The sequence below is a fragment of the Orcinus orca genome, chromosome 7 (assembly GCF_937001465.1).
Source record: "Orcinus orca chromosome 7, mOrcOrc1.1, whole genome shotgun sequence".
Lineage (NCBI taxonomy): Eukaryota > Metazoa > Chordata > Mammalia > Artiodactyla > Delphinidae > Orcinus > Orcinus orca.
In genome coordinates, this window is record NC_064565.1 from 91352354 (window position 1) to 91368316 (window position 15963).

General features: G+C 41.3%; 1 protein-coding gene across 1 annotated transcript in view; it reads right to left on the bottom strand.

Annotated features, from left to right (window-relative positions):
• The window catches only part of DYTN (dystrotelin), a 50846-nt gene extending 44977 nt beyond the window's left edge, over nucleotides 1–5869 (bottom strand). Inside the window, exon 1 of the mRNA XM_004262803.3 lies at nucleotides 5851–5869. Coding sequence (XP_004262851.1) covers nucleotides 5851–5869 — 19 coding nt within the window. The remainder of the gene's footprint in view (nucleotides 1–5850) is intronic.
• Between the last annotated feature and the right edge of the window lie 10094 nt (nucleotides 5870–15963).

Below are 15963 nucleotides of genomic sequence, written 5' to 3' on the forward strand. Positions count from 1 at the left end.
AGAACACAATAAACACAGTAGGAAAGGTTATATATCAAACTTCTGTTTATCTGGGTACAGGAGTACGTCATGGGAGGGGTTTAATTTTTTACTTTCTATAACATGATAGTGATCTGAATGGTACTGGGGAGAGAAAATTGAGGGGAGATATGAGGCACAATTTTCTAGGGAAATTGACAGGGATCGGTGGCTGATTGGATGTGGGAGGGAGACCAAGTGTAGGAAATAATGGGGGAGGATAAAGTTTGTGCATAGAGGTGGAATGGGAATTCATTTTCAACATCTGAGTTTGAGGTTTCTGTAAGACAACTGAATGGAGATGTCCAGTAGGCAGTTGAAACTACCTCCCAGACACTTGGGAGTTCAGGATTCTGGAACTGGGACTTGTCCCCAGAAACTTGGGCTTGGAGTACAGGGAGTTGGAGGGCATGGTCCTTGGACTGCAAATCCTGGAGCTAAGGTGACCTGAGAGAATAGGCAGACATATTGGTCAAGGTATCTTTCTGAGAAGGCTTGTGGATCAAGCAGAGTCCAGGTGAAAGGCAACAGGTCAGAAACTGGGAATGCTGGACTAGAGCCAGAGAGTTCCACATGGTGATGAAAAGGAGAAGTTTAAAGAGATTTCCCAGCATGGAGGGAGTAGCCATGAGAAATTTTTAGAGTATTGCTGTCCAATAGGAGAAATACAGTATGATTCAAATATGTCACCTTAAATTTCTAGCAGCTACATTTTAAAAAGTAAGAAGAAACAGGTGAAATTAATTTTAATGATTTATTTCATTTAATCTATCAGATTATTTAATATGTAACCAACATAAAAATTATTAATAAAACATTTTCTGTTCTTATTGTCTTCAAAATTCAGTATCCTTTTTACACTTGCAGCACATCTCAATTTGGACTAGCCATATTTCAAGTGCTCCATCACCACATGTGGCTAGTGGCTACCAGACTGAGAGCTCAGTTTTAGAGAATACTGGCTGGGAGGGGGAGCTGGTCGGGGTGTTGAACAGGACTCAATTTTTGATTCTGTATCTGGGGGTCAGGGTTGCTATTTAGGATGGGCTAGATATTTAGGAGTCATTAGTGTTGACTGTGGGCAAAACCATGTCCATCTACTAGGTTGCCTAAGAAGAGTGCTTTAAGTGAAGAGAAAATTAGGCTAAGTAACAGTACGCCTGAGAAACATAATCATTTAAGTACCAGAGGAGAAAGAGAAACCTAAGAAGAAGAAGAAGAAGAAGGGAAAGCCAAAGAAACCAGGAGACAGCAATGGTACAAAGGCCAAGGAAGGTGAGTTTCAGAAAGTAGAGACAAGCCAATAATTCAGTATGCGGAAGCCACAAGGAGATCAACTATGTGCTAAAAATTAGTCTCTGTTTTTGATTAACTTGACTATTAAAGCCTTCATAAGAGCACTTTTATGGGGATATGGGGGCCCTAATCAAATTACACAGGATTGATCAATGAATGTAAGGTAAATAAAAAAACACAAAAGCAGACAACTCTTTCAAGATCCTTAATCTGAAGGGAAGAAAAGAGGGCCATCGCTAGAAAAGCACACAAAATCAAAACTAACTTTCAAAGGCAGGAGAGATTCTAAAATGTATGTATGGGTCATGGAGGAGGGGTCAGGAGAGAGGATGAGGTTGAGGGTCCAGGAAGTAGGGTTCCAGGAGGTACTTGATATAGCAAAGTCTGTCTCAGAGGACAACATGTTCCCATAGCCACCCAACATCCATTCACATTTCTTCTGGTGAACCACCTTCCCCTGAACTTAGTCCGTGAAATTCTAGCTGGGTTCATTCGAATTCTCCTATTTCCATGGAGGACATGTGGCCCAGGCCTACACGATCAATGAGAGCATCATTGCCCTCCCCAGATGTGGACTCATAACCAAAGTCAGGCAAAGAATATACCAATGAAATTTGGATCAAGGACTCTTTGTTCAAGTTATCAGGGAAGAAGACTTATTTTTTCCTGTTGGACTTGAAATTGGAATCATAGCTGGGAGCAGCAGTTACTCTCCTGTTGGGATGCGTAGCTTGAGCATGAAACCAACACACGGAGGAGAGTAGAGATGAACTTGGAGATGGAGAGAAACCATGTCCTACTGACATTGTCTGGGCTCAGAGCAAGCTAGTCCTCCCTAAGGTAATTAATTATATAAGGTAATAAAGCCTCTTTGAGCTAAGTTCTCTCTTACAAGTAACTGAAATGTAGCTAACTGATACAATCTCTGAGGTAGAGGCAATGGATGGGGGAAGATGTACAAGTGAAGGAATTAGCTTTGGCAAGAAGCCCCTGAGAGGACATCCCCTCATTCCCTGAGAGGAAGAATAAAAGGATATGATGGTGGGTGTGGGAAAGAAGGCATGTCTGAGGGTTTCTGTTTTCTTTATGAAGTTGGGGACAAGTTCACTCAGAATTAGGAAGAGATGGTAGAGCAGAAAACTTGAGGAATGGTAAAGATATGGTATTGTTACAGCAGGCAGTGAGAGAGGAAACCAGTCACACACTTTGGAAAGAACTGCCAAGCAACGTTGCATCTCTAATATTTCTTGTGATAACAAATTTCAATTAAATAGACTTTATACCCATAATGCTCACTTGGAAGCAAGGTTTCACACGCAAACAAGCTTTGAGCCCAGGACTTACTTGTATTTATTATGCTGAAGGGAAGATGCCTTGAGGAAAATAAAGCTATTTTCAAATTTATTGTCAGCTGATTACCATAAAACTCAGGCAACTGGGAGTAAATGGTTTGTGTGCTGGAGAAGTGCTTGTGACTAGAAACACAGCAGGCTCTTTAGCCTTTGCTAAGCAGGCCCTGAACAAAACAAAACAAGGGATTGATGGGGGGATTTCATTGATTCAAACATATGTGGCAGGATAATTTATGGTGATATTAATTTCTTAACTTGTTCTTGCAGCAGTGGGAGAATTTAAAGAATGAAAAGGCAATGTTTCCATGTCCATTTCTGTGTATGTTCCAAGGTCTAAGCTCTTTTTACTCCTTTGGGAGACTTACCACCTTTTAAGGGGTCAGTGTTTCAGGGGCCACCCTGAATTCTTTAGTATGAAAGGCCCATCAAAGAATCAATGCCATCCATGGAAATGGGAGAGTTAGGATCAACACTACTAGAATTTCATGGACTAAAATCAGGGAGAAGTTGTTCTTCCAAAGCAGGTGAACTGGTTCAGCAGAAGAAATGTGACCAGATGCTGGATGGCCAGAAGAGCAGGTTCCCTCTGAGAGGGGCTCTGCTGTGGCAAATATCACCTGGACCCCTCACTGCCTGAACCTCAACTTCATCCTCTGTCCCGGCCCCTCCTCCCTGACTCATATACATACAGACGTTCTGGATTCTCAGTTGCCTTTGAAAACCAATCTTGATTTTAGTGTTGTTCTAGCTCTGACTCTCTTTTCCCTAGAGCGGGAGAGACGCTGATACCTGGACAGGAAAGTGGGAGATGCCTAACTGGGCTTCAAGTTTGAGGGCTGATTCCGGGGCTTCCCTTACTCGCAGTTCCGCGGGTGGAGGGAATGGCTGCGTTGTGTAACTAGGGAGACCAGACACTAGGCTTGGCAAGGATTTCTGTGTCCAGTCTTGACAAAGAGTGCCCTGTCTTCAAGTGGACCCCAAAGCCAAAGGCAAAGAGCAGAGTGAGTGGCAGCCACGATGGTACTTCAGACCAGATATTCTGAACACTTCAGACCAGATGTTCAGGAAAAACCTGAAATGGTTTCTGTCTGTCTCAGGACGGCTGCTTCCCAAACTTAACTTAGTCTAAATTTCATACCAAGTGACAGTGACTAGCTTTTTGTTTGGAAAAGGCTGTTTCTTGCCCTTGAGTGTTGTGGCGTGAAGTCGTGGCTGTTCCACATACGGACATTGAGTGCCAGGCACTGTGCTAAGCCACTCAGGGCGTTACGGCGCTGAACTAAGTCAGACCCACCCTTGAGACCTCAGAGCATAGCCCTGGCCTCTCCCTAAATATACCTTGATTCAATGATCAATATATGATCATGAGTCAAAGACACCTACCTGAGGGGAATGTGGGCTGTGCCTGAAAGCGTCATTAAACAAGAAAACTTTTTTAAAAACCCTCTATATTTTGTTATTCTTTTTTGAACAGGTATAACCATATCAGAGACCTACAATTTACTCTCTTTTGTTGTTTACTATTTCCTTATGTTTTAAAAATGCTTAGTTTTCAGATAAGAGTCCAATGTTAGAGTAGGGGAAAAGTCATACCTCTGCCCTAAGTCTGGAGAAGGAGAACACGTGGAGAGTAGCCACAATAGTGTGGAAATGATTTACAAAAATGTAATGCCCGGCATTGTTTTTCCTTCTGGAAACTGGCCAATTTGTTGCCCTGGTTCCGCTCAGATGCACCAAATGAACACGGAATCAGCAAGCTAGGGAGTCTGCAGGTTCCCAGATGCTGCTGTTGGTGGAAGAGGGATTCTGTGGCTGCTCTACCATCTGGCCCATCACACTCCTGTCAAGTTATGTTTTGCAGTGTCATCTGATGAAGTTATGCAGCATAACATAGCAAGCTGTGATACAGTACTTGGGGAAAACGAATGGGTATCCCAGGTGATTCACCAGCAGCCCTGCTTCCTGAAGGCTTTTTTTTTTTCTCCTGCTGGTAAGAGAAGACTCAAGAAAGGAAGCAACTGCTGGATGTATCAGACCCAAAGCTATAAACAAAGTAATTTGAGATGTTCAAAAAAACAATAATATAAGCTTCAAAGCTACATATGGTCTTGTTCATGGAAGCAATTTAACTGGGAACCTTGTTTTGCTTTAAACGATTCATATTTTTACTTAGCCAAATCAATATGTGTCATTTTCTACAGATACTAAGAACGTAATAAAATTTCTTTCAACAGCCCATCATCTAGTTCGATGATCCAGAAAGAGATATTTTAGGCCAGTCATCCTAAGTGGGCAGCATCAGCATGGCCTGGGAACTTGTTAGAAATTCATGTCCTTGGTCCCCACCCTGGACCTACTGAGTCACAAACCCTGGAGGTGGAGCCCAGCATTTTAACAAACCCTCTAAATGATTCTGATGCACACACACTACATTTAAGAAACACTCCTTAGGGAAAAAAGGGGGCTTTGAATGGATTATCTACTGCTTTGTGTTAAGCTTACTAATATGAAGGCCCAATACTGGGAAACCCGAAGATAATTGGAATCATTCCGAATGTTGTTTTAGATAAATAACTTGAGATAGTACAGAATTTTATATAAAACAAGCCAAGTTAACAATCTAGATCTCAGCTAGGGGAATAAAGCTGCCACTAGGTCCAACAATAAAAATATCACAAGCCAGTCCTGGGCCTACCCTAGCATTCAGAGATGCTGGAAGAAAAGGAAATTAGTTTCCCTCTATCCATTTATCAAATAGTCATATAATAACAGCTGTGAGACTTTTCTCTCAACTTTGGCCTCAAATAGTACAGTGAACTTACCCCTGACATTAAAATATCTACAGTGATGTCATTTTAATAGTAAACTATGAAGATATACGTAAATAAGGTAAGCCACTTTTTGTGTCTTTGAATAGCAATTTAAAGTGCAATTATATTGAGATCAAGTCTTTTGTTAAATTATTTTTTGGTGCTTTGGGGACAACAGACCAAATACTCGTCAATATGTTATGAATTTCTGTTTAGAAAACGTAGAAAGTCTTTTCAATCATCCATTAGTTTCTTTTTCAGCCAGCCATTTGCCAAATGTCACTCCTCTGCAACTCAGAAGTCTGAAAATACAACGTCTGTGCCTGAGTTTTTTGTTTGCAAACTGTGCTCAAAAACTTAACAGTAATACTTACCTTGTTTATCTGAGTCCATTTTAGGAATTTCTTGGAATAACAGATGGCAAGAAGGTCCTTGTAACTGAAAATGAACCAATATTTTAAGCAGGAGCTTTTGCAGTGGAATTGACAGATGTATCAGAGATATTTTAGGCCAGTGGTCCTAACTGCTGGGTGGGGAGCAAAAAGGCAACTAAGCAAAGTCATTTCACCCGTGGGACGATGACTACAAGGTGTTCAGAGAGACTAAAAACTCCTGGGAGGGTATAAAATAAGGAAAGCAGGGAGAAGCTTCTTATACTGGTCACTTCTCTAGGGAAGCTGGAAACAAACTCCTGAAACTAATACGGTGAATACTTAGAACTTTTGAGGCATTATAATTTTAAGAGTGGACTGAACTCTCATTTCAAGAAAATGGAAATTTACTTGAATTTTTTTTTGTGTGTGTGGTACGCGGACCACAGGCTCCGGACACGCAGGCTCAGCGGCCATGGCCCACGGGCCCAGCCGCTCCGTGACATGCGAGATCCTCCAGGACCGGGGCATGAACCCGCGTCCCCTGCATCGGCAGGCGGACTCTCAACCACTGTGCCACCAGGGAAGCCCTTACTTGAATTTTGAAGGACAAAATTTGAAGCTCTCAGTGCTTGAATTTCTAATAGCACTACAGTGAATCATTCTACATACTAAGTATCTGAAAAATACTATCCATTTGAACACCTTATCACATACATCTGTGTATTTCTGTGTGTCTGTGTGTGTATACAATCCAGTTTGCTTTCAACAAAAAGAATGGGTTATGCTATAATAAAACCTTAACACATTTCTAAGAATGACATTTCTTAATATGGATAGTTGAAAACTGCTTTTAAAAATTACATGGTAATTAAGTTTAGGTAGGACTTTTCCTCATCTTCTAATGAGTATATTAATTAAGGCACAAATTGTTGGGCACATAAGCAACATTTTACAAAGAGAGAAACTAAAACAAAATTGATTATATTAGTTCTTTAAAAATATGATAGCAATAGTGAAAATACCAGACTTGCCCCAAACCAGGAAGGTTCCAAATATATTCAAGTAAGATTTGTTTTGAAAAGCTGTAGCAAGGGCAATCAGCTTAGAATTCTTCCTGGTGTAGAAACGCTTCCCCGAGCCCTTCCTGAAGTCCCCAGGTAGGTGCAGAAGGGTCCAGTCTCCCATCCTGTCAACAGTGCACCCAGAGATACAATCTATCTGCCTCCACTCCAGGTACTTACCTTTCTTAGTTTCCTTGGGGAAGCAGTTTAGTCAAACATTCTGTAGAGGTTACTCAGCAGTTTGGAAGAAGGAAAAGTTGAGTACTAACAGATTTCCAGATGTGGCATTCCTATAGAGAGTGGATGTCTTGTTCTGACTGTCCAGCAACTACACACAAAACTGATATCGCAGCTGCACTGTTTTTAAGGGCTCACAGAAGTACATTCATTAGTAATAGAGATGCTGCATAATTTAAGACTACTCCTACATCTCTGTTTCAAAGGGCTATTTCAGTATTGATTTCGTGTGTGGGAGAGACAAGTAAAACTTCTGGGTGCTGTTGAGAACAAGGGTTACCATAGAGATTAAGAAACAGTATGAAGAACTCCACATCCCAGGGAACAGCTACCTTACTAACCATCCCAGGTAAGAGTACCTAGGGATGGAATCTAATTCACTTGATTATTAATTCTTTTAGAAATACAGAGGTACGATTACAGATTTTTTAAAGACACCAAATATAATACAAGTCTTCAAAAGGATAATAATTTGTTATGAATGCACATTTCCTCTTAAGTTCTAAGTATAATCTGAAAATGTATTTTTTAAAGTTCAAATTAAAAATAAACCTGATGTTATCCTAACAAACTTTTATTTTTTTTTCTAGTTACCATCTTTTATTTTAAAATTTATTTATTTCTGGCTGTGTTGGGTCTTCGTTGCTGCGTGCAGGCTTTCTCTAGTTGCGGCGAGCAGGGGCTACTCTTCATTGCGGTGCGCGGGCTTTTCATTGCAGTGGCTTCTCTTGTTGCAGAGCATGGGCTCTAGGCACGCGGGCTTCAGTAGTTGTGGCTCACCGGCTCTAGAGCGCAGGCTCAGTAGTTGTGGCGCACAGGCTTAGTTTTCCGCGGCATGTGGGATCTTCCTGGACCAGGGCTCGAACCTGTGTCCCCTGCATTGGCAGGCAGATTCTTAACCACTGCATCACCAGGGAAGTCCCAGGCTTTTATTTTATTTTATTTTTTTCCAGGTTTTTATTTTTAAAAAATAAAGTCATATCAACCATTAGAACTTTACCATCAATGCCTTCAGGTGGCTGGAGACAGGTCATTCAAAAGGGCTGGAACCCAAAGCATAGGTATATTACTCCCTGAGCAGTACCTGGAGAGCCAGAATATCTGGGTCCATGCTCCCAATTGATGCTCCTAAAACAATTATGATAAGTGGTCACTAATCCGCTCCAGAATGTGCCATGAGAGAAATCAGTATGATCTCCAACGACAACCAATTTATCCCTTTCTTTTTGAAAAGTATTAGTATCACACTACTGGTTTCTTAAAAACAGAAACTTGGGACATTTTTAAAAATGAAAGTTGATTAGTAACGGGGCAAAAATGGGATCAAGTGGAGGGAGGAAAATGTATCATTTGTTTTTCTCTATATGAATTTTGTTGATATTCTGGGAGGAGATAAGACAATGTAGGAAGAGAGAAAGTCCTTCTCATAGGAAATCTGTATCTGTTTGAGTGCCTCAGACTCAAAGTTGAGAACATATTTAGAAGTTTTGTATTTCATTATATCTGCATCAAGACATAACATAATATCTGAGGTATTGGCAATAGAGGGAGGTTGGAATGTTTTCCTGAATGCTGTCATGTTGAGATTTGAGCATATCTCTGGCATTGATTATACATGGGTCAAAAACTTCACATTAAAAAAAAAAAGTGTCTGAAGTTCCAGGCAAAATGATATAATTAAGTAGACAAGTGTTTAAGTACATGAGAATGAACTAGGGGTTGTTGGAAAGTAATTTAAGCAAATGGGCAATTGATAGTCCTGAGCTCTCAGCCTGGCTGATTTTGGACAGCTGAGATGAAAGATCGAGGACAGTTTTGGTTTCACTTACTTCTCTTAACTGGAAAATTTTAATTACTGTTGCACCTCCTGGTTCAAGCTCAGATAGACTTAATCTCATTAAGACTTTCTTTTCTTTTTCGTAGTATGTTTTGGGTTATAAATCAAAGCAAGTTATTACAATTTTACAATATTATAGGTAACTGACAAGGGGACATTTTTTACTAGTATGGCAGTAATTTCTGTAAATCAAAATTTTGTAATTGACACTGTCTTTACCTTCTGAAATGGAGTAGGTCTACCCTGAGGAAGCAGGTAAGAAGAGGGTTCAATCTCCCTATACAATCGCACCTTGCTCTGGTTTAGACAGACTCCACACCAACCAGAAACTGGGTGACTCTTCCTTATCGTGCATGGATACTGTTTTGTGAGGCAGCCGTTTTCTCTTCAATATCTGATAGCTCTTTACACATGCATCTGAAGACTCTAACTTCCAAGAGAGAAAGAAGAGCCTTGACACATCATACCCTAAAATGTCTAGGTAGTCCCTTACATAAATTACAGGATAATTTTATATACATATTTACATACATGATGAACAATTTTAACAAATCAAGTTACTAAAATTGACTCAAGAAGAAATAGAGAAAAGAGAACCTTTGTGAACTGTTGGTGGGAATGTCAATTTGTACTGCCATTATGGAAAACAATATGGAATTGATCAAAAATTTAAAAATAGAACTATCATGTCATCCAGCAATCCTACTGCTGGCTATATAGCCAAAGGAAATAAAATCAGTATCTCAAAGCTATATCTGCACTCCTATGTTCATTCCAACATTCTTCACAGTAGTCAAGATATGGAAGCAACCTAAATGTCTGACAGTGGATGAATGGATAAAGAAAATGTGACGTATATATATAACGGAATATTACTTAGCCTTACAAAAGGAGGAAATCCTGCCATTTGGGACAATATGGATGAGCCTGGAGGATATTATACTAATTTGAAATAAGCCAGACACAGAAAGACAGATAGCACATGATCTCACTTACACATGGAATTCAAAAAGAAAAGAAAAAGTCTACCTCAAAGCAACAGAGAGTAGCATGGTCGTTCCCCGTTACCAGAGGCAGAAGAGGGTGAAGGACATGCAGGGAAGCGGGTAGACATTGATCTAATGGTACAAACTCATTCTTCGGGCTTCCCTGAGGTCTTCCAGGACCACCCTATCTGAAGTAGCTTCAACATATAACTCCATTTTATTCATAACTATTAGCACAACCTGTGGTCATCTTGGTTCTTTATTTGTTTACTGATTTATCATTGTTTTCTCTACTAGAAAGCAAGCTCCTCAGGGGCAGGAATAAGAGCTCTTTTGTCTTGTTTGTTCATGTGTGATACCGTGACTCGTAATAAGAAAAATATATTTGGGGTCTTCCCAGGTGGCGCAGTGGTTGAGAGTCTGCCTGCCAATGCAGGGGACACGGGTTCGTGCCCCGGTCCGGGAAGATCCCACATGCCACGGAGCGGCTGGGCCCGGGAGCCATGGTCGCTGAGGCTGCGCGTCTGGAGCCTGTGCTCTGCAACGGGAGAGGCCACAACAGTGAGAGGCCCGCGTAGCAGAAAAAAAAAAAAAAAAAGGAATATATATTTGGATTTTGTCCCTTTGTCCCCTTTCTGGCACTGAGCTCCTAAAACCCTTGGAATTTCCTAAGGGATGAAAGTGATAAATTGCCTTTTATTATGTTAATGAGGTGACTTTTGGAAGCACTTAAGGATAGGGGGCTGGTTACCAGAGGAACCAACCACCTGCTTAGCGGGTTAGAACTTTAAGTCTCACCCCTTTGACCTCTGGGGAGGGGAGAGGGGCTGGAGGTTGCAGCAATTGCCAATGACCAATGATTTAATCCATCATTCCTACAATGAAGTTTCCATAAAACCCCAAAAGGGTGGGGTTCAGAGAGCTTCCAGGTTGGTGAACACTGGTGAACACATGGAGATTTGGGAAGGGTGGCATGCTGGGGAGGGCATGGAAGCTTTGCAACATTTCCCCATATATTGCCCTGTGCTTCTCTTCCATCTGGCTCTTGAGTTATATCCTTTTTAAAACAAATTGTTAATTTGTTAAGTAAAATGCTTCCCTGAGTTCTGTGAGTTGCCCTAGGAAATTAATCTAACCCAAGGAGGGGATCTGATCTATAGCCATTGGTCAGAAGCACAGGTGACAACCTGGCCTTTTGATTGGTGTCTGAAATAGTATGTGTATGTGTGTGTGTGTGTGTGTGTGTGTGTGTGTGTGTGTGTACTGGGGGGCAGTCTTATAGGACTGAGCTCTTAGCCTGTGGGATCTGACCCTATCTCCAGGTAGACTGTGTTAAAATTGAGTTCGACTGCAGGACATGCAGCTGATGTCAGACAATTGTTTAGTGGTGGGAAAGACCCCTACACTTCAGAATTGGGAGCAGAATTATACTCTGCATCCTCAGTGTTTGCTTCCCATACTGTATGAATCATTGTAAGCCTCCAAGAAATGTGTTGAATAAAATCAATCAGGAGAGACTCGTTAGCATTGCGCATGGAGCGAGTGCCCCGCCTATGATCTATGTTGCATATTGCTTTCCTGTGGAGATGAAAGTTAATTATAGTCTGAGGCTCTCAGATTTCCAAATTATTTAAATACTCCTCCTTGTTCTGACTCCAAACCTTCTGATTATAATCTGTGTCTCCAAGTAGCTTGCACAGGAAGTGAAGTCACTCTCAGGGCTGTGGACATCTGCTCTCCTGGATAGGTTCTATTTTAAATCTAAGACTAATAAATTGGCATTCTTGTTCCATCATTAGTCTTGGTTGGTGTTGTGAAGATCATCAATAGTGCCCACACACTATACTTCTGATTGTGCAAGGATGAAGAATAGGCTTTGGTGGTGGATTCTACCAAGGCAATATCACCCTAGGAGATGACCTACTCACCTCCTTGGAGACTTACTGGTTTTCCTTTTTTATAGATACTTCAAAAAATAATAATGAGTACTGTCAGAATGTAGAAGAGGGGGACAAAAACATACATTGATTGATCGCAATTCTGTGTCAGGCATTATTCCAGGTGCTTAGAAAACAGAGAATGGATGATGATCCTGCCATTTTAGTATGGGAGATGGACAATATGATAATAACATATGAACAAACAATAATATTGATTATTGTAAGTGCTATGGAATAAAATGAAAAGTAGAGCAGGATAAGGGGGTTTAGATATTGCTGAATATTACAGTCTTTCACAGTGTGGCATGTGTAGACTCCATTAAGAAAGTGAAATTTGAGCAAAGATGTGAAGGAAGTGAAGGTGTTCGCTAAGTACCATTTAGAGAAAGAGTGTTCCAGGTAGAGGCTCTGGGGTGGGGGTCTGCCTGGCAGATGTAAATTGTAGCTAAGAGGCCAGTGTGGCCAGAGCAGAGTGGAATGAGCAGGGAGGAGAGGAGCAGGAAAGATCAGAGGGATGCAAAGGTGGGGTGGGAACAGGCCAATGTAAGGACTTGACCTTTACCCCTTGACCTTGATCTTTACTCTCAGTAGTAAACTGAGAGCCTCTACAGGCTTTTAAACATAGATGAGATACTACCTGATTTACAGGAGAATATTTTGAAGTTAGCGCCAACAGGACTTCCTAAGAGATTGGGTGTAGAATGCGAGGGAAAGAAAAGTAAAGGGCGACTCCAAGGGTTTTGGTTTGAGCAGTTGGGAGGATGAAGTTCCCCTTCACTGAGATTTTGAGGGAGGAACAAGTTTGAGGTGTGAGATGTTGGAATAAAAGGGAAATTTGGGGCTTGTTAACTTATTTGCCTATTTGCAATTTAACTAGGAATCTCAAGTAGAATAGAGGAGTATCAAGTTTGGAAGAGAGGACAGCTTGGAGATATAAATTTGGGAGTTACCTACACACAGATGGTATGTAAAGCCATGCAACTAGATGGAATTATTAACAGATGAGTGTAGATAGAGGAGATAACCAAGGATAGACCCTTGGGGCACTCCAACCTTACGAGAGGACAAGAGGAGGAACCAGCAAAGGAAACAGAAAAAGTGGGACACCTCATGGGGATGAATTAGGAAGAAAACCAAGAGAGTGCTGTGCGCTGGAAGGTAAGTGTAACCGAGAGAAGGAAATGATCCACCATGTCAAACACTGCTGATAGGTGAGGTCTGTATGAGAACTACAGACACATCCTGGGATTCTTCAGTCATCGCAGTAACTTCTGGGGGCTGTGGGTGTAAACTTGACTTGATGGCATTACTGAGTGTGACTACTGCATGCTGTTCCTGGGCAAGAGACACTCGGGCCTGGGGCCACTTTCCCTGAGATTGAGATAGGTAGTGTAGGTAGTGTACCTACACGGAAGGAGGAAACCGTGGCTCTGCAAAACCCTTACTTACGGCCCCTTTGTATAGAAACCATGCTTCCTTGGACCAAATGAGAAACTTGTGATTAGAGATTCCTGAGGGCTTATAATTTCTGCCCAGAAGAAATTAATCTAAGGCGCAGAGCAGCTGCTCAGGCTTGGGAGGGTTACGGGTTTTGCTTCCAGCAGCTCAGCTGTAAGCTTGGGTAACCTTTCTGTGTCCTCTGCAGAATGAGTAAGCGTGCAGCTCTGGGCCAGGACCATTTTTAGGCGTAAAGATGCTCATGTTAAGGCCAAGAAAGGAGCAAATGAAGGTTATATACGACATTTCCCACCTGGTAGGAGTAGAGGGAGGAAAAGGTTCTTTAACCTATTTCTGTCTGTTGGAATCCCATAAATTTCATCTCTCTGATATAAAAAGAAATGATCTGGCCAACAGAGGGAAGGTCACCCCACTGTGTCAGACCTAAAGTAGTGAGATAAGATTCTAGGCGGGGCAAATGGTCTATGCAAATGTGGGGGGGCAGCAAACCTAAGGCTCACAGGATTGTGGTGAACCACATGCTGGTAAGTGTGGAGAGGAATCCTGCAGTCAGAAAGTGAAATTCAGACTAAAGTACCAAGACTGTAGATGTGGATAAAGGGAACTGGGGAGGCAGCTGACTGAGGAGGTGACCGCCCATTGGCTGGAGCAGTGGTTGTGAAAGTGTGGTCCTCAGATCGCATCAGTGTCCCCTGGGAACTTGTGAAGAATGCAAGTTCTCAGGCCCCACATAAGACCTGCTGAATCAGAAACTCTGGAGATGGGGCACAGCAATCTGTTTTTAACAGGTGATTCCGATTCATGCTAATGCTGAAAACCACTTGTCCATTGAGCTAGGCTGATGACATTTACTCACTGGACTTGACTATTAAAAACATGAAAGCATATACACACCATAATACATAAAATAGATAACCAACAAGGACTTACTGTGTAGCACAGGGAACTATACTCAATATTTTGTAGTAACCGCTAAGGGAAAAGACTCTGAAAAAGAATATATATATATATATGCATATATGTATAACTGAATCACTTTGCTGTACACCTGAAACTAACACATTGTAAATCAACTCTACTTACTTCAATAAAAAAAATAAAATAAAAAAGAAATTAAAATATAAAAAAATATGAAAGTCAATACAGGTTTTGAACCTGACTGAGTGGGAGAATTGTCTAAATTATCTAAATATATTTCTGATTCATTCCCCTAGAACAAATGACAATAACAAAGTGAAAGATATTTCTCGATCAAGTTATGTAGCTTTTGGCTGTAAGTATATATAGGCATATATATAAGTATGTATTTGTTGGATGTAAGTAACAGAAACCACAACTCACGGGGGCTTAAACCATAAAGTTATTTGTTGTTTATTGGACAGGAATTCTGAAGGTGGTCCAGGGTTGGCTCAGAGGCTCTTTGAAGTCATTGAGGCCTTGGGCTCAGGCACCAGGCTTTTTCTATCCTTCTACACTGCCACTCTCCTGGTGGCACCCTGCTGGTGATGTCTCACCTCATGGCCACAAAATGGCTGCCCAAGCTGCAAGCATTAGGTCCTGGTAGAGCAGCATTTTAAGCAGGAAGGAAGTAGGTGGAAGTCAAAGTGATTTCTCCTTGCATACCATTCATTCATTCATTCATTCATTCATTCCCTCTTTCTCTCTGCCTTCCACACCCTCTCTCTCTCACACATACACACATCCCCACTGGAAGACGATTCCTCCTTATGTATCACTGCACAAAACTGGGTCACATGCCTGCCCCTAGACCAATCACTGGCAAATGGGACTAGCTAAGATCTATCAAGATTCATGGCCTAGAGTTGGGCCCATTGCCCATCCCAACAAAATCAGAGTTCTGTTAGTCAAGAGAATGGGAGCAGGGCTGTAGGGAGGGCAACTAAGAGTGCCTGCTACAGTTACAGGATATGTACACTTAACCTATATTTCAGTGACCAATAAAGTAATTACTTTATTCATATAATGCCTTTCTCTGAGTCATATTCTAAAAGTTCTACTGAATATTCTTCCCTCATGCCTTTATCATGACAGTTTTAATAACATGGAGAAATTATTTTTTAATAATCTCACATTAAAGTTACTCCTAATGGGAAGACCAGACTTGAGATTTCCCAAGTTGGGTCATTACAAATAATAAGCTAGTGTGAGAGCTAGTGCATCAGCTGAAAAATGAACAAACAAGCAAAAACAAAATAGTAATCATCTGAAAGATATTATTTTTGAAATGGCACCCTCATTATTTTTCAACAAATAGCAAGCACATATAATTCCATATCTTGTATTAATTTTGGACAAATGTATGGTAGTAGGCATAGTGGTTAAAATCACTTTGTTCTCTTCTCCTATGGGAGTCTATCCTGGACCATCCTGGTCATCCCATAGTGGTTCAAACAAGCGATTGTTCAGATTCATACTGGGAAGTACAGCCTGCTGGGGATGGGGCTGAATATTTCCTACAGTGTCCCTAGAGAGGAGAAACTCTGCCCACGTCTCTCTCTAACCCCTTCCTAGATGTCCAGCTATTGGAGAAGCAGCGATTATCTGATTGGTCAGGGCTTGACACCCACTGGGAA